Source organism: Phyllostomus hastatus, unplaced genomic scaffold (genome assembly GCF_019186645.2).
Source record: "Phyllostomus hastatus isolate PE091 unplaced genomic scaffold, TTU_PhHast_1.1 phas_contig_148, whole genome shotgun sequence".
Taxonomy (NCBI): domain Eukaryota; kingdom Metazoa; phylum Chordata; class Mammalia; order Chiroptera; family Phyllostomidae; genus Phyllostomus; species Phyllostomus hastatus.
Window position 1 is genome coordinate 4527655 of NW_025333607.1, and position 26856 is coordinate 4554510.

Below are 26856 nucleotides of genomic sequence, written 5' to 3' on the forward strand. Positions count from 1 at the left end.
CAAGTTCTCCACCTCACCCTGCACGTTAACAACAACAGAGCCAGTGTGAAGGGCACTGTGGCGCAGTGTACCCCCTGCAGATTCACAGAAGCTTTGAGAAGTAAGGTCTGCACTCGGCTGTTCCTGTTATCCCAACGCAGTATGTCTCCTGAGGGCGCGTCTGCACGCGTTAGACCTGCTGCATCCCCTCTCGTGGGGGCAGGCCAGTCGCTCCTCCTGCACTGAACAAAAAGCAACGACACCCCCAGCTGTAACCACTGTTTCTGAGACTTATCCTTCTGCGCTGGGCACCGTTCCAAGCTCTGTGACACCGAACATACCAGACCTCAGCTGCCGGCCTGCCTGCTGAGAGCCGACTTCCACGGTGGAAGGAAGACAGAACCGTGCTCACGGGGTAGCAGGACCCAGGCGGGGAGGAAGCAAGGACCGCCTGCAACTCCTCACGGGAGAGCCCTGCTGAGGACAGCTCAGCACTGGAGCAGGGAGCGGCGTGGGGGCTGCGGAGCCAGGAAGTCCTGACCTGCTTCTGCTGCTCACACAAGATGGCATTTTATACAACTGAGAAGGGCCTTGCTGTAAGCCAGGGGATCCCGTGTCTGAAGGCTGAACCAGTGGGGGCAGGGCTGGGGACCAGTACTTGGGGTGGTATGTGACGATGCAGCACAGGTTCTGAGTGAGTGCCCTGAGGGAAGGCTGTGCAGCCAGCTCCACTCATAGGCAGGGGTTAGTTCTAGCAACACCTTGCGCCCCACCTGTAGGACAGCTCCTATGGGAGGTGAGGCACAGCCAGCAGGTCACTGGGCATTCCTTATCATGCAGCGTCACAAAGTCTGTCTGATTTCCTCTCCTGAATCATGTCCTGACACATCACTGACATGTCACCTTCATGGTTTCTACAAAGGAGTTCCTACAGGTAACCTACATGGAAGAAAACTTTTCCTGAAATATGAAAGCGTAAGATTGCAACCAGCTATAATTTTTATTTATTTCCATGGATAACTTAAAAATTCTCAGGTAAATCTGACAGTCTCTTCATCTGGGGCTTCTACGGTCACATTCCACTGTGTAGTCTAGGTGACTGCAAATCACATTGCACTTTCAAAGCAAGTGTCTCAACCCAGTTTATAAATCATATTCTACACGACGTGTCCGCCCCCAGAGAAATGCTCACAGACCTCTGACATTGTACTATTTATTGCAAGAGGGTAGAAACATTCATTGTAGCAGAATACTATAGGCATTTGCTCCTCACTGCATTATACCTCTTTATTTATTGTAGCAACTCTCGATTCTTTAGTATAAAAAGAAATCAAGAGGAAAAATATCTACAATCTTGGGTTAAGAAGTTTGCTGAGATCTGACCTATAACTGTATGTACAGGATATAAACATGTTTATGTTCCATATGTACATAGTTAATGCTGACCTATTCATTATAAACAGTAGGTTTAACGTAGGTGCTACAAAAATAATCATTTGGATGTATGCATGCAAACCAGTACACATGAACTTACTTATAAAACAAATCTCTATGCTTTTATTTGCTTTTAAATATAAATGTTGCTATTTAGCCTTTAGCTAAATGATTTCAAGGCAAACCCTGAAGTCCCCAATTTAAAGTATAAAATCTGCTTCTATCCACGGCAGCGCACTGCTTCAAATAGTCCTCACCTAACAGTACATCTAGATAATTCTGTTGCCTATGAATTACAGGTACATATCCCATTTCCCCAGATATTACAGTCCTCCAGAGTAAACGCTTCCTTTGTTTCACTTGCTTTGTTTTGTTTTTAACATTACAAACAGTAGACATTTGTTAAAATATGTTGGCTTTCACATGGTCATAAACATGACCGCAGCAAAGCCCCTCGCTCCGGGCCTGACCCAGCGCCCCAGGGCAAAGCCATGTGTGCGGCTCAGTGGTGTGCGGGGCCGTCGGCGTGGACTGGCGACGGAGGCGTCACAAAGGGCTCGTCCTGCTTCTGATCCTCTTTCAGGCCGGCTGCCTGGTCTGCGATGGAGGAGAAGGACAGCTGGTCGTGCTCCATGATGTGTGCTTGGTCCTCGTCCTTGTCCTTCTTCACATAGAACATCTTCCTGAACTTTTTCAGCTCGTGGAGTTCACAGAAGGTTTCCAGGACGACCAACATGGCAATGAGGCCGAGCAGCAGGTAGCCTGCGGGAGAGGAACGTGTGTTTCAGTGGGTCCCGTCAGGGTAACCCGAGTCACGCCACAAAGTGTCGGGGGATGGATGAGTAAACTCAATACCACATCTGTAATTTCTAAGAACACCCGGAATCCAGGGCTCAAAGAGGAGGGACTCAGAGAAAACTGAGCACTGACTGCCACAAAATTGGACTATTCAGAATCACATGGTGCAATGTTTGAGAATAAAAAAACAGTTGGGGCTGGTGTGGAATTGTTAGAGGGAGAGAAGACTGTGCTCACCCAAGGGTAACCTTCGGGGGGCACTCCCCACCCCCCACGTGTAAGCAGTGGCTCTCAAAACACCAGTGACATTTTAGGAGAGTTCTGATTTATCAGGAGTGCTCACAACAAAGATGGCCGCCTTGGAAGCGATCGGTACTTCCCCCCTTACCCCACTACAGGACGAGAAGCTCAGCGACAGAAATTACAGTTTAACAGATGACAGTTCCTTTCAGAAATGACGCAGGTATTAAACTGCTCTGTGCGTGGCTAGTGACCCTTCCACCTTGGTCCTGCCAGGTGAGCTCTCATCATGTGGCTGTCTTTTATTTATTTATGTTTTCGGGGCACGTGGACCATTCACTGACTAACTCTACCAGTGTCTTACTCCAAAAATCAAAGACAACCTGTTGGTTTAGGTAAACTGCTATTCCTTGGAATCTGTGATGGGAAACAGGTCCCTTGAAGTCAGTTTCCACACATTTAAAATCAGTTTTCAGAAAAAAAAAATTCATCCCGGAAAAGGAACAGAAAATGAAAACTCGTAAGAACAAAATCCCCAATTTCATCTCTCAGTGGTACAGTGTTGGAGATTTTCAGGAAAATATATGGACTGGGGAAACTGGAATTGGCAGCATCCTGGGAATAAGGAGACTGGTTATCTTAAGAATGTAAAGTAACACAGTCCTAGTACCTTTCGAATTTGTCTATTACGTGTTGATTACACAGTGTATTTTAGAAACAGCAAAAACAATGTCAATCAAACTACTTGGCAAGTCCCCTCCTTTTCCTTTCCTCATTATTTAGTCCAACTCTTAACTACTGCCAAAAACACCCATGGGTTTTCAGACAAAAGCTGGAGGAGTGTCTCCTACCCACAAATAACATGCCTTTGGGAACATCTGGTAGACTGCCTAAAAAAATCCACATCCCACCTTACAACAAGTCTTAAATGTTGTGCAAGGATTCGGTATTATGGGAGAAATTGAGGAAGTTAAACTGATGGGCAAAGTTTGTAAGACCAGAAGTAACACGAGAAAAACAGAGCTAACCAACATTTTATAGAAATGTATTCAACTTCCCTAAGTCACAAAAAAATTAAAATAAGGAGGTGACGTTTCCCTAAGGTATGGAAAGAAAGCAGAGATAGTGTTTATCGGTGCAGCGAAATGTGCCACAGGGCTCCCAGAATGCCACTGGGCCAGCCCCACACCCTAAGCACCTGGCCTGCCACACCTAGAGAGCTCTGGAGTCCTGGGAACTCCTGATGTCATCTGGAAGGCGCTGGGTCAGTTTGTCCTGTGAGTCACCAAAAGGCACATTCACTTTGGGCCAGAAATCCCACTTCTTGGAAAAGTATCGAAGTGGAAGGTGCACACGTACAGAAATACTTCCTGAGGTCATTTACCATGTTCCCCGCACACCGCAGAGCAGGCAGAGCGGGGAGTGGGGGCAGCACCCGGTACTCACACGTGATCCCGATCTTGTAGAGCTCTCGGAATTTCTGGTTGTAGCCTTCTCCGGGCACGTAGTCCCCCAGGCCGATGGTGCTCAGGGAGATGAAGCAGAAGTAGAAGGACTCCAGGAAGTTCCAGTCATCCTCCAGGACAGAGAACACGGCCGCCGGGATGAAGAAGAAGCAGGACACGGTGACGAGCCCCAGCAGCACGGCGTGCACGATGGCCACCGCCTGCTTGGAGAAGCCCCAGCGCACGTGGAAGTAGAGGACCGGCCTGCGTGTGACGTGCACGGTGATGCGCTGGACCACGGCCGTCAGGAAGAGCAGGGTGAAGGGGATGCCGATGACGGAGTAGATGATGCAGAAGGCCTTTCCCCCGTCCGACAAGGGCACCGTGTGGCCATAACCTGCGAGGAGAGCAAGAGCAGGGGGAAGGCACTTTTAAGTAAGACACACCTGCTGTTCCCCCGGAACTAGACCGGCCGGGCGTCAGGTCTGACGCCGCAGAGGCTCACTGTAATTGTTATCGCAGTGAATTCCCTGTTAGAGGCCGTGCCGTCGGGAAGCCGCCCCCACGTGTAAAATCTTAGCAGCTCTTTGCAGCACAGCGGAGTCTGGCTTCCAGTTCATGGTCTGGCGGAAGCAGCAGTTCCGAGCGCTGAGCGAGGGCCCCACCAGGGAAAAGGCATCACAGGACACCTACTTCCCCAGGCTGGAGCAACCCCCTCCCACGCTCCCCCCCTACCCCCAAGGGTCCTTCTTAGTGTCCAAATGCCAGACTACACGGGCATCCAAAACAGACTGCTCACCGCATGGGCTATCAGACAGCCGCAGGTGCAGGTGGGGCGCTAGGGCCGGGCTGCCGGGGCCCTGCAGGAGCGAGGGTGAAGTGGACGCAGACCTCAAACACGAGGGAGAAAAGGAAGACTAAAGCACAGCACCTCACAGCCTCGAGCACTCCTTTTAAAATATTTCGCTCAGGTATCTGGCTACATGGCACAGCCAGAACACCATCCCTCCTGTCATTTCCGTAGGTTCTAGGATGCCATCGCTTCCACAAAACAAACATAAAAACACACACCAGTGGTCACAACAAACACGCGTTTCACTTCCCACCAGGTCCCGGCCACTCCCAACTCTGGCCAGTCCCCCACCCCGCAGCCAGAGAGCGCCTGCAGGGCGTGGGCCCAATGGCCACTTAAAGAATCTCACCAGCACATCATCCTGGAAGGATCGACATGTCTGAACAAGTCCGTTCAGGAAAAAAACCAACTAAACACATTTTTTGTGTGTATGAAATTAGATTCCGAAAAATCCTCACATCTGCAATTATAATTGAAAGGTGGTTTCAAAGTCGGACTTATAAAATATATCCGTCCTGCTTAAAAAGAAATGACTGAAAAATATTCAGCTACAGACACCCAGATTCTCTGCTTCATTCCAACCCCCGGGTGAGGCCCAGGTGGTCGCACGTCTTCCCTGGTTCCTGCGTGCACAGCGTCAGCCTGGGGGTCAGGGCCGCCAACCCGCGTCCCAGGAGACAGGAGGGTTGCAAACGAGCCACAGGGAGCCCACGAGCGCCCCGAAATCACGTGCAATGTATACATCTAAACACATGCGTGTTTCTCCGTGGGGAGATTCCAGGGCTTAGACTCTCGGAAGGGCCACGAACCAGGGTTCTGAGCACTGGTCCCTGAGCCCATGGGGTCCTCGAAACCCTCCGCCGCTCCTGGGGTCCTGCCACGAGAGCAGCGTGGTTAACGGGGGTGCTGGGCACATTGCAGGACCCAGAGAGTGATAACAGGAGGGTGGTGGAGGCATGCTGGAGGATGCAGGATGAAAGTTAGCAGGATCAAATCCAGGGTTTACTTTTGAGGAAACCACGTGACGGAGGAAGGAGACCGCTCGCTGAGTGAAGCAGCTCTCATCACAGAGGACCGGCCAATCAGAGCTCCGATCCGAACTAGTCACTGAAGAAGGATGTTCTACTGGTCAGAGACGCGTGGAAACAGAACCTGAAAATGCAGGTAACAAAGGCAAGAGGAAAACGATTCCCAAATCTGGTTACGAGACTGTGACCCGGAGACACTCAAGCAGAAGCTGGGGGGAGGCGGGGCAGGGGGTGGGGCTCAACCTCGGCAGGAACTCTGTAGGGGAAATGAGATTAGCTGAGTCAGTGCCGCTGGGTAAAAAGCCTTTAAATGCACGATTTTATAATGCTTCTTTATAGCATTTTTAGAAGTGATCTTTCCTAAGAGTATATATAACACACCGATTTCAACCCAGCCTATCTCTTCCGTATCATCTATTCCAATAAATTACGTGATTTTCATTCCAGCAGTAAGTAAATAAATTTGTAGTTTTAAAATATCTTAGGGTATAATTTTTACTCTCACATGATGATAGCTCTTTTTATTAGAATGAACTAAACCTCCATTTACCACAATGCTCTCTCCAAGCAATAGAGAGAATCATTATGAGACTCCGGAGATCATCTTCTGCTGTGAAGCTGTTATGCCAGTAACACGTTCCCACCGAGAGATTAAAACCACCAGCGTGTACATCTTCACTGAGAACCCCTTCCCTTCCTGATGCCTACGGAATCTTGTGAATGGAAAGTAAATGTCAACTTTACATCCCATTTGCATTCCCATACCTTCAGTGCTGGGGGGTGGTGGGGGGAAGGGGGGAACCTCCCTCTCTGCGGGGTGCTGGGCCCTCCTCTGCAAGACAGCTCTGGGCTCAGGGCTCGGGTAGGGACCTCAGTGAGGGGTGAAGAATGTACTCATGTGCAGTCAGTTGAACCCCCAGATAAATCACAAAGCAGGGGTCACATCACCCTCGAGGTTGCCTTCAAAGGGCCAAAATAACTTTAGAACTGTGGAAATGTAACTGCTCCTTAACTAGGGGCAAGGAGGTCGGTGCGGCCCTTGGGCCTTGTGTCATAAAGCAAAGCTTGTATTTTAAAATCTTATAATCATATTAAAATCGATCACAAACCATGAAGGAGTTAGCAAAATGTTAATAACCCTTACATGTAAATTTTTCGAAGGCTAGTCATATAATTTGGGGGGCCCAAAGACTGAACACGATGAAGCCTCCTGAGAAAATGGACTTAATAACACAGGGTCCTGAGAAGACATCCCCAGGTGCAAACACCCGTATACTCCTGCCCCCAACTGCACCCTGGCTGGGTTTCCTGTTGACCCTGCAGCCAGCCACATGGCACATTGGAATTTATGTGTAATGGGGCCGTACTCATGACAGTCTCCTAAGAAAGGTCGTTTCTTGACACCCCGCCAGCTAACTCCCGGGCAGGGACTCTGCCAGCTTGTCTGACTTGTGAGGCCTCCAGAAAAAAACTCTGGGGCCCCGTTTGGCACCTTAGAGCAAGGCTCCCCACGGCCCAGATGCTCTTCTGAGAGGTGCACCACCAGTCCCCGCCCGCTGTGACGCTGCACGCGTAACAGACATTTACATTATCTAGGGTGATGGGTAGGCACGATGTATACATTTTCCATAAGTTAACTTGATACGTGGTAAAAAAAAAAAAGCTACAAAAGAACAATGCCAACCTCTGAAATCAACCCCAGTGGAGTTATTGAAATAAGCGTCATGTCTCTCTTCAGTAGAACCAACTTTAGTTTGCAACCCTGGACCTGAACTTGTTCGCTCTGTCTCCCCCTCTAGACTGTGAGCCCTCCCAGAGGGAGACAACGGCTCTCTCCAGGCTCCCGGCCACAGTGCCCTCCAACGCAGGGACAGCAGTCACACTGGGGCCGTGAGTGACTTCGAATTCAGGAGGGCTAGAAACTTAGGGCAAGACAATGACTAGGCATCACATCCAGTTGACTTTTTCTGTAACTTTTATTTTTTGCTTGAAATAAGCTCTTCTCCCCATGGTTCAAAAAACTTAACTTCCAGGTACTCTGCATATAACAGGTCTTCCTAACTCTCTTTTGCAGGGCAATACTTTTCAAAAACCCACAGATGGAAACACTCTGCTCGCCCTGACCATGCATGTCACCGACATGCTAAGGCATATGCAGCGTGTTCCCCTGCTTACAGAAGGAAGTTTGTTTGCCAGAGAGGGAAATGCTGGCAAAGGCTGCAAGTGCGGGTGAGGCCGAGTACACGTGAGAAGGAGGCACAGATGGCAGGGGGCAGCAGGTGGAGGAAGTCACAGACGTGCATGTGGTCTCTGCTTTTCCTGGCCGCCACCTTTGGCAGATGGCACCTTGCTCACTTCCAAAGAGAGAGGGGCCCCAACACTCTTAGTTAGGGCACCACATGCTTCCTCGCCCTGGAGAGGCCCTTCTGCATTTTAAAACTGGAGGATCCCAGCACACGGCCTGAACATCAGGGGCAGAGCACCCCGCACTTTCTGCAGCAGGACTGTCCCGATTCAGCGGTGGACGAGCAATCAGGCACGGCAGCTGAGGCTGTACAAAGACGGCAGGTGAGCTCTGACCACCCCGCAGAACCGTCTCTGCTGGTTGCCGGCCCGTGTGAGAGTCTGAGTGTGCACAGGACTGTGCATCTGCGCAAGAGTCCATCCTAGTCCTTACTTCTACTTCACCAGTGAGAACCCCGGGTTTCCGAGAGCTTGGGTGGCGTGCTCCAATGCATAACAATAACTGGAGCCCATCATCTTTCCGCCGTGCCCACCCAGACGTGTTAGGCGATGTCTCTCCCTTTTTCTCTTTTCTTCTTTCTCCTATCCTCTCTCTCTAAAACTGGTCAATAAAAAAATTTTAAAAATGGTTCATAGTAAAATTCACCAATGACTCAACAAGTAAGTACATTTTCGTTGTAAAACTTCCAAAGTACAGAATGAAGCAAGTCTCCCTCACCACCCACCCCCTCTCCAGTTCTCTCTAGAGGTCACTATTAGGAGTTTATAGCCAAAAGCCCCTGAAATTTTTCTAAGCGTTTATGTATATTCCTAGAAAAACTGTGTTTTATTCTGTTTTCATCATAAACAGTATTCCACATGTATTGTTATTCTCCAACTGTCAGGTTTCCTTCGAACAATGTATCCTGAGATGCACAAAGACTTTTAAACACCGTGTTCGTCGCTAGGCAAGCCCCCTACCTCCTCTACCCACCCCCAGGGGATGGACAATTCGGGTGTTCCCAGTTTGTCTCTGTGAGCGACACCAGGTCAAAGGCGACCTCGTAGGTCACCGTGTCCCTGATGAGGAGTCACCTGTCTCTGCCTTTCCCTTCCAGCCTCACGTGCTGCACCAACTTCCAATTCAAAGGAGAGCTTATTCTCAGAAACTTAAGCCTGAGTCTGCGGAACCTGGAGCCCTGCCCAGCTCCGGCGGGAGGCCACGCCCCGCGGCTCACGCACCGCCCCCAGGGATGCCGGGGGCGGGGCCCTGCACAGGCAGCACCAGCTTCTGGCAGGGTGTGCGGAGCTGCGACCTCCAGGTCAGACCTGGCCCTTGCCCTGATGCACAGGTGCTCTCACCGTTCCTCGGGTCCTGTCCCCTGGTCTCCTCACTTAAAACTGTAAGAAAACACATGAAAACGGGGTGTATGCAGTATTTGTCTATTTAACAAAGGGCTCGTGGGCCATTCAGCCATTCTCCCTCCGGGCTCTCTGGACTCCCCTCACGACCTTGACTCACAAACAGCTCCGTCTGTGCCCACGATTCGGATTCAACGTCCAGTTTTCCACTGTTTCCTGCCTGCTTATCGATCATTCGTCACAGGTTATCCAATTAAAAATGTTTAATTTTCTAATTTTAATATTAAGGAAGCAACTTGGCCGATTCAGGAAGTCCTACTATGAACTCTTTATTTCTAAGATGGGCAGCTGTCGGGGTTCATTGCCTGTGACTCTATGGAACATGCTTATTCTAGTAACACTAACAATACTCACCTCTAATTGATCCCTATTGTTTCATTTCTCCATGTCTTCTTTTCCCTGGCACTCTCTACTACTCCACTTTTAAAAGGTTTTATTCATTTGTCTTTGAGAGAGGGGCAGAGAGGGACACAGAGAGGGAGAGGAACACCGATCGGCTGCCTCTCACACGTGCCCCGCCTGGGGACTGAACCCGCAACCCAGGCGGGCGCCCTGACCAGGAATCCAACTGGCCTTCTGCTTTGCAGGACGGCGCCCGGCCACCCGGGCCACACCGCTCAGGGCTACCGTTTGACTTTTAAATGTTTTAAATGATCGTTTTTGGCTCTGGAGTCCCAACTGTAATGAGGCTCCCTCTTACAGGTCCGTCTTTCATGTTTTCATGACCGTTTCTCAGCCTGCTTCTAAGGCGCGTGGCCCCCACAGCGATGCTTTCTCACACAGTCACTGCGTGTTCTCACAAGCCAGCATCGCCGTAAGAACCCCGACTCCATTAAGACCGAAATTCTGATGTAAGTGTGTTGAATAACTTTGTCAAACAATCCAGCGTCCTTTCTGCCATTCCTCCCGAGCTGGCGAGTACCGGGCTGACAGCCAGCTTCAGGTCCCCCATCCTGTGCAGGAGCCTGACTTTGCCAGGTGCTGACAGGGCCACTCACCTTGGCTGGTTACAACGGAATCACATGTGCAGGAAGGTATTACATGCTCCAGTAGTACAAGTACAGCCAACAGTCAGACAAGGGCGTGTTTTGCTAATCATCACAGTTATGTGTACATGTCCCTATGGAAAAAATCAGGCCCTGGCTGGCGTGGCTCACCTGTGAACCACAGGGTCGCTGGTTCGATGCCCAGTCAGAGCACATGCCTGGGTTGCAGGCCAGGTCCCCAGTAGGGGGTTTGTGAGAGGCAACCATACATCGATGTTTCTCTCCCTCTCTTTCTCCCTCCCTTCCCCTCTCTAAAAATAAATAAATAAAATATTTTAAAAATACAAGGTAATAATCTTGTTACATCCCAAAGACCAGCTGTACTGTCTGTGGAGCACTGTCATTTCATGCCCTTGTTAGGCTGCTGGGGCATAAAAGGCAGCACGTGACCCACGGCCCAGCACGAGATTGTAACTATTTTACTTCACACTTTAGTGCAGCTTTCCCAGAATTCCAAGCAGTCACATTTATTGCAGTTTCCACAGGAAAAAACAGACAAAATGAACGGGCTTGCACCTGGCTCGTCTGAGTGACCTCGGCAGGCTCTGGGGCCGCTGGCCCTGGCGTCACGCACTGGGACAGTGGGACCGTAGCTCGGACAGGGAGCGTCGGGTCACAGGTGAGCCTTCTTTCTACTCTCTGGAGTTGACGGGCCTGGGAGGAGAGCTCCCTCAGGGTCATCAGCAAGAAATCAAAAGCTCAGAACAGACATATTTAACCCAGGCAGACAGCGAACCAGGACCCCAGCTCTGGGAAGGCCCGTGCGCCAGATTGATCCGGGAACCGAAGCAGGAAGAACCCAGGGGCAGCAACGGGCAGACGTGCTTGGGAGCATCCAAGAGCGTCAGGGACCATGGCCTGTGAATAACCACAGGGAGACTTCGCACTCCTGGGACCTTTCCGTGACCCCCATCCTAGCTCCCTGCGAACCCCTGCTTCCCGTTCTGACCCGGGGAAGAGCGTTCAGAAGAGGAAACGCAGGTCGGGCGTCCTCGCCTCTCACCTTCAGGTCAGCTCTTTGAGCTGAGGGCACCAGTCCGCAGTCGACAGACAAGAGCTGTGTGTGTGACGAAGTCGCTTACCCCAGTTCCGCTGCAAGTGCAGGAGGCACGCAGCCCTGAGCCTCGTGGTTCCCACGCTTTTAAGTCCGGCCACAGGGGCTGGGGGAAAGGGAAGAGGGGCGGTGGCCGACTCCGTGGGAAGTAGGAGCTAGAGAAGTCCCGGTGTCTGCGATAAAGCAGCACTCCCAGATGGAGGGGACCCAGGAACGACAGTGACCAAGGGGCTTGGCTAGTCCACGGCCAGGTCTCCCGGAAACTGGTCCCGGCCCTGGAGAACCAGTGGCCCCAGGGGAGGGCCAGGCTACCCGGGCGAACACTGACCCGTCCAGGCCCTCCCCTGGCCCCCAGAAGGAAGAGGCTTCAGCCTGGCCCCATCTGTTTTCTTATTCACAGCTGCCATTAGCCGTGGGCCACTCCTAGGACTTGTCACCATCTGGGTTCACAGGTGCTCTACCCCGGAGGGAGTGCCCAGGTGGTCTCTGATCTACCCAGTCTCCATTCAGAGAGAACAGGTGGTCTCTGTGGTGACCACCATCCACACTGGCCTCCTGCAGCCTGCTGCAGAGGAGGCACCGCCCTCAAGGTGCCCGCCCCTCTCACACCAGCGGCTGCCACCCACAGGTACACATGCCCATGTTCCCCCGGCTGCTGTGTCACACACAGACACCCCCCACCTCGGAACACCTGAAGAAAGAGTTAAAACCCTTATGGGGGCTCAAATGTTGGAAAATGTTTAGTTTCAGGTACTAGATAATGAGATCAGTGATCAGTGTATGAAAGAAGCTATTGTCTCAGGAACTGACTCTAGGAGACCACAAGCAGTTCCACCTGTGTGTCTCAGGAGGACGGCAATCAAGAAGGTGTCTGAGCCGCTGTGCTCCAGGGTGAGACGCCCAGCCCTCAGCCCAGGACGAATGAAAGAATGCTGCGGCTTTTTATCTGATTAACTTCTCCCTGAATTCCAGTCCCCTTACCTATACTTGTCTTCTCCTTATGAAAAGGGCCAGTTGAAAATGGAATGTAAGATGGCCCAGTAGGGGGCAAACCCGCTGTCTTCTCAGACTGCCGGCCGTCTGAATGAAAACCCACAGAGATTCAAGCCCAGTCTCTGCGTGTCGGATCTGGCAGGTGACAGGCAGCGCAGGTGCCGGCTTCTCCGGCCTCAACCCGAGTCCAAGCCTGGTCCTTGCAGGAAGCGCACAGCTGAGGAATCACGCACCGTTTCCCAGTCTGTGGGTTTTTATCAATCTCTCTTTTCCCCTCTCACTCATTCTTGGCCATTTCTTAGAAATTCTGACAACAGGAAAGTTGAAGAGAGCAACAGAACAGTGGGGTCCAGTGTTTCCAAAAGCCCGGCGTTTCACTGATTGATTGGATAAAGCCTGATATGTAAACCGAGGCTTCCTGACCTATGAACTGAGGCAGCATTTCCTCCGTGGCGGCCTCTCCCCTCAGGTTTGCCTGCAAGTTGGACAGAACTGTCCTGCAGCCCGACACCCCCAGTTCAGAAGTCATTACTGTAAAGCCTTGTCCCAGGGATGTCCTTTCGAACAGGCTTTTCAATTCGTGCCGTTGGCACTTCCCCTGGGCACCGAGGCTGGGCAGACAGCTCCGGGCTCCAGTTCCTTTCCCCCGGGAGCAGTGAGCACTGGCCCCGGGGCAGAGAGACAGGCTCCGAGGCAACGGGACGCATGCTGCACGACGAGAAGACACACCGTTCACCCCATTCACCTGGTGCTGAATTTCCGCCCCGCAGACTGTCGATGTAGACCTTGGCCTGCCCGAGGCTTAGCTCCCGGCAAGACACCAACGTGGCCCTGAACCCTCCCGTTGTATAAGGCATGGGGGGGAGGCCTGGGCATTGACTGAACCAAACCATATCCCCACTCCTGCCTTACCTGGGACTCCAAACAGTAATGTCCCAGGGGTTCTGGTTACGTGGGGCGAACACATAGATGTCCGCTTCCTCTCGGAGTGAAACGCTCTATCCCTTTTGGAGAAAGAGGCTCCCAGAATAAGGTCAGTTTTCCCTGTTAGACTTTAAAGACATCGGGGCTCTTGAACCCTGAGAACAGAGGGGGAGGTGCAAGGTCAGGCCTGGGAGCGGAAGGTGCTATTTGGCCGAGAACCGCGGTTCCCCAAATCCGAACCCGGGCTGTGCTTCCTGCCAGCCGTGTGCCTTCGTCCCCTCATCCGTCAGGCGTGAGTGACCCTCCCGACCTCACGGGGGTGCTGCCAGGGTTACGTGACTAATCCACGTGGAGAGCGATGAGCAGGAATGATGGTAGATACCAATGCAGTGATGGCAAACTCCTCCACCGGTGCCCAAAGACATAGTGACGGGGAACTCAGGAGTCAGAAAAGTTCAGTGTTAGGTAATAGTTAACAAGCTTAGTAGTTAATGTGTGTAAGAAGCTATGGTCTCAGGAACTGAGGTACGGCCCACCCGGCCTCCAGGAGAGAGCAATTCGAGCTATTGTGTCCCAAGGAGAGACCTCCTGCTGCCCAGGAAACAGATAAAGAAGATCACCCAGGACACGGGACACAGATGGACAATCACCTGCCAGTCAACAGATGAAAGACCGCATCTTTTTCCCTGGCTGGCGTAGCTCAGTGGATTGAGCGTGGGCTGTGAACCAAAGCATCACAGGTTCGATTCCCAGTCAGGGCACATGCCTGGGTTGCAGGCCACGTCCCTAGTGGGGGCCACGTGAGAGGCAACTACACATTGATGTTTCTCTCTCTTTCTCCCTCCCTTCCCCTCTCTAAAAAAATGAAATCTTTAAAAAAATAAACAAAAATAAAGTCTATAATTTAAAAAAAAGAAAAGAAAAAAAGAAAGACTGCATCTTTTATCTGATTAACTTCTTTCCTGAATGCCAAACCCCTCACGTACACTTTTTTCTCCCTTAAATTCCAAACCCCTTACCTACACTTTTTTTCTCCCTATAAAAAGGCTTGAAAGGAAATGTAAGACAGTTTGTTGGGGCCCATAACCTGCAGTCTTCTCAGATCGCCGGCCATCTGAATGAGACGCCCATAGAGATTCAATGCCTGCTTCTGCGTATCAGGTCTGGTGGTGACAGGCAGCAGGAATGCTGACTTTTCTAGTTAATGCTCATTGAATCATCTCGACAATACAAAGGGGGACACAAAAAAACCCAGAATTATCTTCTGGAGGGCGGACCCCTTGTAGGACAGGCTTCCCCCACTAGGTGAGTATACGAGGAACCCATCTGTATCAGTGCACATACCAGCTGGTGTTGTTGTGAGAGGCTGCATTTGGCTTCAGTGAATTTTTCCTGAGCCTCTTCCAACACATTTGCCCACTCCATGACGGGTGATTTACGAGGGCATCTGCCCACACCAAGCTGAGTGTTCAGCGGTTTTTTACCAAAAATGGATGACCCCTCTGCCCCACCCACCCTCCCTATAGTCACCGAATTTTGCCCTGCGTGACATTTTGTTTCCCCAGATGAAAAAAGTCCTCAAAGGGAAACATTTTGCCGATGTGGAAGAGGTGACACAAAAAAACAGCATAAGCACTAAAAGGCATCAAAATCGATGAGTTCCAAAACCATTCCTAGCAGCAGAAACATCTTGATGGGCATATTGCATGAAATGAGAGTGCTTTGAAGGTGACTGAAGTTTAAACATGTAAGAATAAATACACAGTTTTTTATAAATGTTCCTGGGTTTCAGGGGTCCGCTTATATGTGCGCTGTGGGCCAGGCTGTCCCCAGGCTGCCAGCAGACCTGCCTGCCTCTTCCCCACGCCCTTCAGACGTCCTACATGCTGGTCACAGCTGTCCCTGACCACCAGGACCTCACAGCAGCACTCAGGGAACAATCTGAGACACAGGGGCCGTGTGGGTCTCTGCAGTGTGGGGGAGTACTCATGACACCCCCACAACAAGAGAAAAATCCAACTGCCCCTCAAGTTCTCACTCCCTTCCTCCATCCCACACTGACCCAGCCCGGTGGCCGTTCAGTCAGTACCACAGAGGAGGATCCCGGTGGACCCCGATGTCAAAGGCAGGTGGGAACTGCAGCCTCCTCCCACTGGATGTCTCTACTACCAGGTGGCGTACTGCAACAAATAGAGGCACGAAACAGTCACGGCACCTGCTGTAAGTTCAGAAGTTCAAGCTCTCCCTGCTTTAGGAACTTGAAAGGTTTGGTGGGGAGAGGCGGCTCCCTTCCGGTCAGATGGGGTGACAGATCCAAAGTGTCCTTCCCTCCCCGAGGGGCAGGCCTCTGAGAAGGGCACAGTCCTGGCCTAGAACACAGCACGGACGCACATCCACTCACCGGGGTCGAGAAGATGGCGTTCCCCGTCGTGCGAGGGCAGGTGACACCCCGGTGCATGCTCATCACTTGGCGACCACCCACGTCACCAAAGAGAAAGACCCTGGCACTCTGAGAGCTCCCTGGCAGCCTAGGCACTTAGGTACTCGCTGAGCCAACCTTAGGGGCCTGGATTCCTCCTCGGGGTCGTTCCCACACTCACTTGCCCCGGAGCATGGAAGGAGTACAGAACATACTCCCACCAGGGAACTTCGAGTGTTAACTTCCCGCCCTCAGAGGACACGATCACACTATCTATGTGAAAAAATGCAACACTTTCCACTTCTGCTAAGTGTCTGACAACGTGACAGACTTTTCCTTCTGGGAAGCACCGCTTCCCTCAGTTCTGGGTCCCAGCCCGGGGGTGCGGGGTCTACGTCAGAAGTGACGCGAGTGGGGGCGTCCACGGGGAGAGGCCCCCATTTCTGCCGTGGTCCTGGAGTACAGGTGAGGGGCCGCAGCGCCTTCGTCCTAGGCCCCCGAGAGCACGACAGCGTCGCCTGCCCAAAGTTCGCTGATACAGTTGCCAGGAAGAAAGAAAAGGAAGGTGGGATCTCTGCAGAACGGCAACAGTCGGAGTGCCCGCCGTGAGCCTGTGGATGCCGGGAGTATTTGCTGTACACAGAGCCCTCCTTTTGTACATATTTGACAATAAGCTACACTAACAAACAAAAAAGCCGAGGGTTTGAAACGTGCATGTGAGAACACAGCTTTCCATCGAGAGAAGCTCTAGAAGGAAGGTCTGGACCTTCTGTAGTCCTTCCAGTCTGGCCTCTGCACAGAGAGCCCGGGAAGTCTGCCCTCCCCCTACACGGAAGCCGCAGCGATCTCCCCCACGGAGTTGTTAAAGCCTCAGGCTGCTCTTTGAGGAGGGCACACGCCCAGCCCTCAGGCAGCCTGAAAGTCCACAGCGGACCAGATGGAGAGAGGGAAATGGATTCGCTTCCTCCACAGGGTTTCCAAGGGGTTAAACCACATTAGCTGTCTGTCTGCTCCCGAACGTGGGACCAACGACTCAGAGGAGCCCCGGTCCATCTGCCAGGGTGCAGGGGTGCAGTACAGCCCGGAGAGCGCCCCCTGGCCTCCCCAACCCAGCCCTGATGTGCAGTGTGGCAGAAAATGCCACTTCCCTAAGGCTATGGGTCCTGCCATCGGCCACGCACAGCTACCCCGGCACGTGCTGGGCGGACGTCCACTGCCCCCGGGAACTACTGCGGCCGCACACAGGGATCCCCGGAGAGCACGGTGGCAGAGCGGAGTGAGGACTTGGAACCAGAACCGGAAGGCCAGGCAGTCCCACCAGCACCGTGGCACTTCGGGTTACTGGCCCAGGGGAGCTGGGGGCAGGGAGGACCACGGGCTCAGCAGAGGAGGAGCTGGGTCTCGGGGGCAGGAACGGTCCCATCCACCTCAGTGGCTCCTGTGCCTTCCTGCCAAAGGACCTCACAACGCTCACCTCACTCCCAGCCAGTGGCTGCGCCGCCGTCTGCCTCTGGGTTATCTCAGCCCTAAGTGTCAACTCCTGTTCTCTGAGCCCCAGCTGTGTTCCAGGCAATGAGCTGTGACCCCACCACTCACACGCGTGTGTGGAGCAGCTGTGATTTGTTAGCTGGAACAACCTTGCTGGGGAGAGACAACGGACCGACCGTGAGAGCTGAACAGCTGCAGAAGCCCAGGGAGTACCGGCGGGCGAGGGTACAGAAAGAGAACGAGGTGAACGGGAGGAACAGAGGCGTAGATGACGCACCATTTATAAAACTGACACGTGAATAAGGAGATTCAGGTACCACTTTCCACAAGACTGAATGTTTGCTCCAACACAGTCATTTTGAATAAAACTGTCTAACTCCCGGATGTGCCGGACTTTAAGGGGTGATGCAGAAGTAATGAGTGGGGAAGAGGCCCCTCCAGCCCCCCACCGCTCCAGGTTTGGTGGGAAGGTCTGTGGGCACGCCCCCCCGCACACGGGTTCCGCACCAGCTCCGCCTCCACGGCTCTGCTGGCGAGAGCCTGCCTTCTCCAGGTCGCCAAGGGCTGCGATCTGGAGAAATCCGGAACTGAATTTCCCCCTCGTGCTTCTCAAGCTCTCAGCACAATTTGGCCAGACTGACTCCTCCTCCTCCCTCTGGAACCACTGGGCTCCCCGGGCTGCGGGCACACCTCACTCTCAGGGGCTGACAGGCCCCGCCCAGCATCCTACGCTGGTCCTCCCTCCCCCGGGAGCTGCCAGCGGCCAGAACCTCGGCCAGGCTTTCTCAGACACTACCCCGTCTGTACTCGGTCCCACAAAGAGAAACAAGGGTGCCACCCCCAAACGATGGCCATCCAGGGGGCTCAGAGGCCAGCCTTGCTGGGACCCTTTCAGACAGCTCCGCCGCGGGGGTCGCATCAGAACCGTGACTTTAAACACCGTCCTTCACTGTGGCTCTTCGACCTGGGCTCAGATTCACTCGGGAAACTCTTACATACTTTGCCAGAGAGTTATTTCAATCGGCCGGGGAAGGAACACAGGAATTGATACTTTTTTTAGCTTCCCAGGACTCCAAATTACAGCTGACCGAGCTACATACTAACGACTCCCAAAGTGACTCGCCCTCACCTCTTTTCTGAGCTAACTCATGCCTGGCTTCCTGCTCGACATTCCATCAGGGATGTGGCGGGGGCATCTCCCAATGACCACGTCCCCAACCGCTTTCCTGAGGGTGTCATGCTGAGCACCACCTCCGCCCCAGCGCCACTTCCCACCCTGGAAGCCTCAGCCCGAGGGTGCCCCCCCCCCCCAGAATCCCATTTCCGGTAACAGTACTAGTATCTATTGGGCTCTTCAGCACAAACACCAAGTCGGTTTTGAATTCTTCTTCCATCGTTCCCACTGCTGCTGACCCGGGCCACGGGAGTTTCCCTGGGGTCACTTTCACCGCCGTCTGCTTGGTCCCCAGGATTCCACTCCCCGTCCCCCCCATGCGCACTGAGTCCCTGAGACGCTTGAATGAGTTTCCAGCAGCTGCCGTAAGAAATTCCCCCCAACCTGGTGGTTCATAACAACCGAAGTACATCATTCCACAGTCTGGGGCCAGAGTGGAATGACAATGCTGGCGGGGCCACACCGCCCGCCGGAGGCTCCGGGGGAGGGGGGCCCTTCCTGCCTCTTCCAGACCCTGCGGGCTCTGGGCTGCAAGGAAGGTGGCGGCTCCGGCCTGCAGCCCCAACTCCAGTCTCTGCCTCCGCCTGGGCGCAGCCTTCTCTCCCTGTGTCTGCGCCTCTTCTCCCTTGTGGTAAGGACCACTTGTCCCTGCATTCAGGGGCCACCCGGGTAACCCAGGAGCACTCTCTCAGGGTCTGTAGCTTAGTTACATCTGCAAGGACCCCTTTTCCAAATAAAGTCGTATCTACAGGTTCCGGGGGTTGGGACATGCACACACATTTTGGGGCCACCATTCAATCTACAAGACTGGACGATTCACTTTTAATAATGCAAGTGACATCGCATCACTCCTCCCATTGGAATGTTCCAGTGACTTTCATTACAAGTGCCGGAACTAGGACGCAATGTTAAATTCCCTGCTCTGGAACGCTACAGGATTTGCTTCCGGTGACTTCTTCGACCAAGTTCCTGCCACTGTGCCCCTCACAGCTGCCCTCCTCTGGATGTATGGGCCTCTGTCTGCCCTTCAAGAAGCCCGAGCTCCTACCCCAGGGCCTTTGCACTTCCTGTCCCCCAGCTTCAAAGCCTTCTCCACCAGTCTGCATTCAGGCCGCTGACCAGTACCCCTGCCTCGACAGAGGGCTTCCGGGTCCGCCTCTCTAAAGTAGCCCCATCCTCTCCCACTCACCCTGAAGCCCGCTAGCCTGTGTCAATTTCCTGCATCCCCAAACCCGTCTCATTTACTCACGTGCCGACTGCTGCCCCAGCTGCGGTGGAGGCAGGCACCTGGTCTGTGTGTTTATGCTGTGTGCCCAAGAGCCTAGAAGGGCTCCACGCCAGCAGGGTGACAAATGTCTGTGCGTACAGGAATCAGCAGGGGGACTGCTTTGGGAGCACCATGAAGCTGCTGAGACGAGGAGCAATGTGAGTGTAAAGAACGGTGAACTTCGGCCCTGGCTGGCATAGCTCAGTGGATTGGGCACAGGCTGCAAACCAAAGCATCGCAGGTTCGATTCCCAGTCGGGGCACATGACTGGGTTGCAGGCCACGGCCCCCAGCAACCGCACATTGATGTTTCTCTCTCTCCCTCTCTCCCTCTCTCTCTCTCTCTCTCTCTCTCTCTCTCTCTCTCTCTCTCTCTCTCTCCCTCCCTTCCCTCTCTAAAAATAAATAAATAAAATCTTAAAAAAAGAAGGGTGAACCGAGACAGCTCTATGGGGACGGTGGCCACCCCCATGGCCCCTCCACACTCTGCACCGAGCATGGCTGGGGCTGCGGGGACTCACATGACATGGGACTGGAGACTAGGGCCGTTGTGTTTCACAGGGACTGGGCCACGTCCCGTCCGCGCAGAGGGGAGGGAGGGCTGGCACGGCAATGGCTCCTCCCGCCACCCCGATCCAGACGCCGCAGGCAGCCCTGACTTCTGGAAATGGTAACGACAGGTACCCCAGTGTGAGGACATGAGAAGGAAAGAGAAGTGTGTGTTTAAGGGGATCCCACTCCATGGAAACCGGCGTACTAGCAACAGGGGGTCATCAGAGAGAACGCTGCACTTCAGAAGGAAATGTGAAACTATGAACTCGTATATCGACATGCATCCCAGTCAGTGCACAGTGTGTGGGGACCCCCACGCCGAAACTTCCATCCAGCCCCCTAACTTCCCCTCATACTTGTATGCCCCCCCCCCCACTCGTACAGAGAGTCCCCAGTCTAGGTACTGGGCTGGCCACAAAGTTCATTACATTTTTTTTCTGTACGGTGGCTCTAGCGGTGCTCAGCTGTCTTTAACTTCATTGAAACATTTTGTTAGATTGTATTGTGACAGCTATACACCTATCAGTGTGCATTAAAAAAAAACTTACCAAAACTGGTGATTTTTTGTGCAGCTATTTTAATACTGATGATGGAAGAAGCTACACATTTCCAGTGTATTATGCTTTATGATTTTAAGAAAGGTAAAAATGCAACTGAAACCCCCCAAAAGGTGTATGCAGTGTATAGAGACGGTGGTGTGACTGATCGAACGTGTCAAAAGTGCTTTGTGAAGTTTCTTGATACTCTTGACATTTTGGCCAAATAACTCTTTGCCGCAGGGCTGTCTGATGCATTGGAAGATGTTTAGCAGCACCCCTGGCCTTTACCCACCAGAAGCCAATAGTGGGAGACAGCCAACACACTCAAAACATCCAAATCAATAAAGTTATTGGTGAAAATGAAAAATGTCTTTTATCTTACAGAAAAAAATAAACGGACTTTTTGGCCAACCCCGTATGCCGAGCCCAACTTCTGTCACCGAACCTAGTCCTCCACTCCCGACGATCCCAGGCGGTACCCGGGGTGGTACCGCAGCCCCCCTACGCCAGCACACCCATGACTGGACCAGTTGCCTCACACCAGCCCCCTGCCTGCACCCTGCAGCTTGGAGCAGGGCTCCCCTGCCCCCCACCAGGGGCCTTGGAGCAACCCCAGACTCTGGTTCCCTCACCGCTAACATTACAGTGGATACCAGGGGCCACCAACTTTGGAAGGGTCCCCAATTTATCCCTCGGTCTCTGTCATCACTGCAGGTTACAGGCAAGGATTGTCTCATTCCCTCTCTGTATGCGGGAGACCCCCCTCCTCTGGCCATCCCCCAGGCCGCCACTGCTGACTGCCAAGGGCTGCATCCACACTCCTCAGGTGGACTCTGGTGCCCACACACCCAGGCTCACTGCTCACTCGGGGTGGGTCCCAGAGAACCAGGGTGGTCTCAGAACACGCCCTGCCCTTCACACCTGCAGGGCACCACACCTGCTGCGCCCTTGCACCTGGTCTGCCCGTCCCCAAGCCCCTCAGGCGGAGTCTCTGCAGGTGCTCCCCAGCACTAGACCCCTGACGCCCTCACACTTGAGCAGGACCCCTTCTCCCGGTCCTGTCCCTACCAGAGGCTGGCAAAGCACAGGTTCCCTTTCCTGGTCGACCCAGAAGCCAGCTCTGACTAATGGGATGAGTGGAAATCTGCTGGCGGGAAGCCACTTTGGGGCATCTTCGTTTTCCCTGCCTTTGTCATAAACACCTGGTCTGGAGCCAAGCAGCCATCCCATGATGCCGAGGGGCCGCTGGGGGGATGAAGGAGCCAAGCGAAGGGGCGCCAGCCAGGGACAACCACCAGGGACTGGCCACACGGAGCAGCTAAACCAATGCCAGCCGCTGCTCACAGCCCGGCCTTGCAATGTGAGAAAAAAAGACAGGCAAAAGCATGCACACACACACACACACACACACACAGGCATGCACACGCATGCATGCACGCACACACATCAATTTAAACCACTATGCGTTACTGAAGCTGAAAGCAATCTTAACTGGCACAAGCACCTGTATTATAGTGGCCAGTCTGCAAGGTTCTCTAAGCTGTGCTTGACCCCTGGGGCTGTCTCCTACCCGTCGCTGACTCCGGGAGCCAGCACAGGGACCTGCGTGTGGCACACTGACAAAGGCCAGGGCGCCTGACAGCACCACCCATGGGGACAGCGGTCCTGAGAGGCTGCTCCAGGTAGACGGAGCCAGACCTGACCTCTGCTCTGGATAATTTTCAGGAACATTGCCTTGTTGTGAGCGACTAACCGGGGCGGGGGGGGGGGGGCCTACGTAAGAGGTTAAAAACACGTATGTAAAATGTTGCCAAATGTCCACCATGGGGAAGTTAGTTCATGTGATAAGAAAATAACTTTGAAAGCCAACTCCTTTTACCATGGACCTCTAACTACAGGGAATTACTTCCACGCCTGCTTTGTCTTTCATCAACGATGATGAATTAGGGATATAAAGAGCCTGTTCCATTCAAGCTCATCACGAGGTCAGAAGTGAGGCTAGGCCTCCTGACCACGCCTGAGAGTCCAGCGGGAAGAATTCCAATTACACCTTGCTACACACCTGCCCACCTGGCAATACATCAGTCTCCGAGTAGCCTACGGCAACAGCAACACCACACACAATGGCTACTTCTTATAAGTGTTTCCACACCTTTTCCAAACTGGTGCAAAAATGTTATAGTTTACCAGAGGAGTATACTTCCAATGTATTCAAATGTTACCAAAAAACGTTTAACTCTTCCAAGAGTAACATATGGTTTTCTGTCCCAGCTGCTTCCCACACACTTGGCAGGGGAGTTCCAGTCTTTCTGTTTAGAGAATTCTTAACTCAGCTCTGTCTGGATGCGAAGCTTACAGTCCCCTTCACTGCCCTCACCGGCTCTAGGAGGCTATTGAAGTCATAGCAGTAATCTCTTGAGGTGCTCAATTTTTTATTAATCAGTTTCTTTCTCATGCATCCCTAGACCCCAGCTCAGCAGCTGCCCACAGCAAGAAGGAGGGGGAGGAGCACCTCGGAGGGTCCCCACTGGGGGTTCCAACCTGGCGCATGTATAGGCAGGACCGGCATTCTCAGTACCAAGCTGTCAGGAAGGAGTTTTCCGAATACAAGTCAGGACTACACACTAAAACGAAAACCAAGCAAACACACAAACGCCCCAGTGCCAAGTTCATGAGATGACTGATAGCCTCAAAGCTGTTAAAAAAAAAAACCTGAACAGCTTAAAAAGTTTGGATTCTTTTTTCCCCAGGATATTAATGAGCAGATCAAGCATCTGACACAAACACAGAGAATACTCAGCACTTCGTCAGACATCAGAAGGAAGCCGGGTGGTGAAAACAGAGGTATCTCTTAGAAGAGAGATGGGTTCCCTGGGCAACGTAAGTGTCGGAAAGCCAGCCTCTCCCGTGTCCCCTCTCCCAGAGCAGGAGCGCGCTTGGGCCAGGATGACCCCACGCACGTGTGACGATGAACCAGGCACTTGGGTGCTGCAGGTTCTCCAAAGACACATGCGGCCAACCCAGGCTCCCCTCATCTTACGGAAAACACAGATGTAGAAACAAAGAGAGAACATTTTCTAGAAATGCCAAGCAGTGTGTTACCAGAGGCCCGATGAGTGGTTAGAATGCTCTGTGTCAGAAGGAAAGGCGAGCAAGCAGGGCGTGAAGTCGGTGCCCCCCTCCCTTTGATTCGGGGCTGGGGGGCAGGGGCCCTGAGTGAGAAATGCCAATCCGGCACGTTCGCCTCTTCTCTGGGTCCACCAGGATGGGACCCAATGGTGGACCCACGGTCCTGAGTAAAGATGCACGTGGGTGCAATAAAAAAACAAACAACCCCCCAAAAGCCAACCAAACAAAAAGACTGCTGAAGACTTCGGTCGGGGAGAACTAACCATTAGGCTTGTGTGTTCTTTGCCCGAACCGTGGGCGGCATCACTTGTTTTGTGGGCAGTTGCCCGAAACAGCAGGACAAACAGGAGGCAGCGGGGGACAGAGGAAGACCACGTGGGAGCTGGACTGACCCCACAGAAGAGAAGCCCCAGGCGCGAGTCTAGAGCCGAGATGGGCAGCTGAGGACGCGGCACCGTGGGCATCACTCATTCATGGGGTGGCCAGGTCAGAGCGACTCAACGGCAGATGACACACACACCCTCAAGTGGCAGAAGAAACGCATCTGCCACTTGTGTGGATGCATAACCTGCCCCACAGAGCAAAACGTAGGAAGGGCCGCTGCTTGGTAGAATGACGTGATTCCTCCCTCTCTGAAAATAGTGCTTTCTGGCATAAACCATTTTCTGGAGCGTGGCTCCACTTAGTCATCGAGCCCGTGGAGGCAGAGCTGGTGTATTCAGCATGCCGGCTCCTGCCCAGCTGGGTCCCACAGCCCCACACCTGTGCCATGGGCACCTGCGACACTGGTGGCTCCGCCAGAGGGACGCTGGGGGATGCTCCGCCCCCTCCTGGAGGATGCCCCGCCCCCTTCTGGGGATGCTCCGCCCCCTCCTGGAGGATACCCCGCCCCCTCCCGGGCCCCAGCTCTGCAGCCCAGTCTGTCAGCACCCTGCCCAGCTGCTGCCCAGTAGAGGTTCTGCAGGGCCCCACCTGTCTTACAAAGGGAAATCTTCTTGCTTCTGCTTCATTTCCTGAGCTGATCATGGCTTTCCCCTTGCCCCTATTTTGGAAATTGATCAGACAGACAGAGAGATTTTCTTCTTTTCCTAATCCACGTCTTTGTGTGACTGCTTAGGGCAGGCACCCCATAGAGTAGGGGGAAGCGGAGGCACCCAGGGTCCCCCCACTTTTAAGCATCTCAAATGAGACGCTTCCTTGGCTTTGTTTTACTGTTTAGGAATGCAAGCTAACGGGGTGAACGTTCAAACCCGTATTTACTAACTTTTAAAATCAATGTCACGTTTAAATGACACAATGGTCGTGGCTGGTGTGGCTCAGTGGATTGAGCTCTGGCCTGGGAACCAGAGGGTCACTGGTTTGAGTCCCAATCAGGGCACACGCCTGGGCTGCGGGGGCATGAGAGAAAACCACACACTGATGTTTCTCTCCCTCTCTCTGCCCTTCCCTCTGCCTAAAAATAAATAAATAAATCTTCCAAAAATATAAATAAATAAATAAATAACACCACAAAAAGAAATCCGCCACAGGAGAGGGTCCTGCTTCTACTGGGCCGGGGAGGTGGGTAACTCCCTTTTCTTCCACAGCCTAGACACAGTCTGCCAGGCATTAATGTCTGAAACTTTTACGATAAATAATAAGCACAGAATAGAACACTCAGCGTTCCCACTGCATGTCCCTTTCCTGCCCCACAGCCACCGAGAATTCCTGCTCTCCAAGGCCTTGACCATTGAGTCTCAGCCCGAGAAACAGAACCCCTCCAAGCATCGAGTGAGTGACTTGCTCCTCGAATGACTGAATTGGATTTATTTTTAACCCAGAGGTCCCGAAACGTCATTACTAGCCACTCCACCGCACAAGAAAGCAGAGCTCCCACTGTGTGCATTTCACACAGGTGGCGATCCCGTCGCTGGTCAGGCCCAGGGACACGCGCCAGTCGGAGGGGCCCCGCACGCGGACCACCGGGCAGCCCAGTGCCAAACGGCAGTTTTAACCTGAAAAGGCCGAGTGGCTCGCTGGAAGGACACGAGGCTGAGCGCTGAGCGAAGGGCGGGAACACTGCCGAAGGACACGGTGAGGCTCTAAAACTCTTGGTGTTTCCAGGTCTCCTCACGGTCCCACCTCGCGAAGGAAACGGAGGCAAGCAGAAGGAAGCACCCGTGAGAACGCTCCAGCAGGACCCGGCCGCTCTCTCTCTGTCCCTGGGGCCACGCCCCACCCGGGCACGAGGCCCCAGCCTGGCTCACCTGCGCAGCCCGTCTGCCTTCTTTCCACAAACACTGATACCCCGCCCTCTGCCATATAAACAAACTAACCCTCCTGACCCGCCCCGCCCCGGGCAACCCTGCCCAGTCATCTGTCCCACTGTGTTCCAGCACTTGTAGGTTCGCAGCAAAGCTCAGAGGAAGGCACGGAAATTTCCCACATCCCTCCGGCCCTTACACATGCACATCACAACACCCCCCCCCCCCCGCCATGGGAGTGGGACACTGGCCACGCCAGGTGGCTCTGCATCGCCGCACCATCATCACCCACAGCCCACCCTCTGCGTTACGGTGCACTCCTGCTGTAGTGCAATCCACGGGTCTGAAGAAGCGTAGAACGGCACAGGTGCACCAGAGTCACACCAGACCGAGCGGCTTCACTGCCCTCGGATCCTTGGTGCGCCTGAGATCCACCCCGCCCCCGCCCACCAAGGCAATCAGTCCCTCTGTGAGCAGTTTGCCGAAATGATGAACACGTTGGACCACAGAACCGCTTACACTTAAACATTCTTCTGCAGTTGGGCCCAGGGTAGAAGCCTTGAGGACCAATGCGGGTTATAATGTGTCCACTTAACTCAGGAAGAAA

The 26856-nt window shown here is 53.2% G+C and overlaps 1 protein-coding gene across 1 annotated transcript in view; it reads right to left on the minus strand.

The window, feature by feature from the left end:
- Positions 1-1176: 1176 nt before the first annotated feature.
- The window catches only part of KCNK1 (potassium two pore domain channel subfamily K member 1), a 38546-nt gene continuing 12866 nt past the window's right edge, over positions 1177-26856 (minus strand). Inside the window, exons 2-3 of the mRNA XM_045861213.1 lie at positions 3898-4293; positions 1177-2175 (exon numbers count right to left, since the gene is read on the minus strand). Of these exons, the coding sequence (XP_045717169.1) occupies positions 1916-2175; positions 3898-4293 (656 nt within the window). The 3' untranslated portion in view covers positions 1177-1915. The remainder of the gene's footprint in view (positions 2176-3897; positions 4294-26856) is intronic.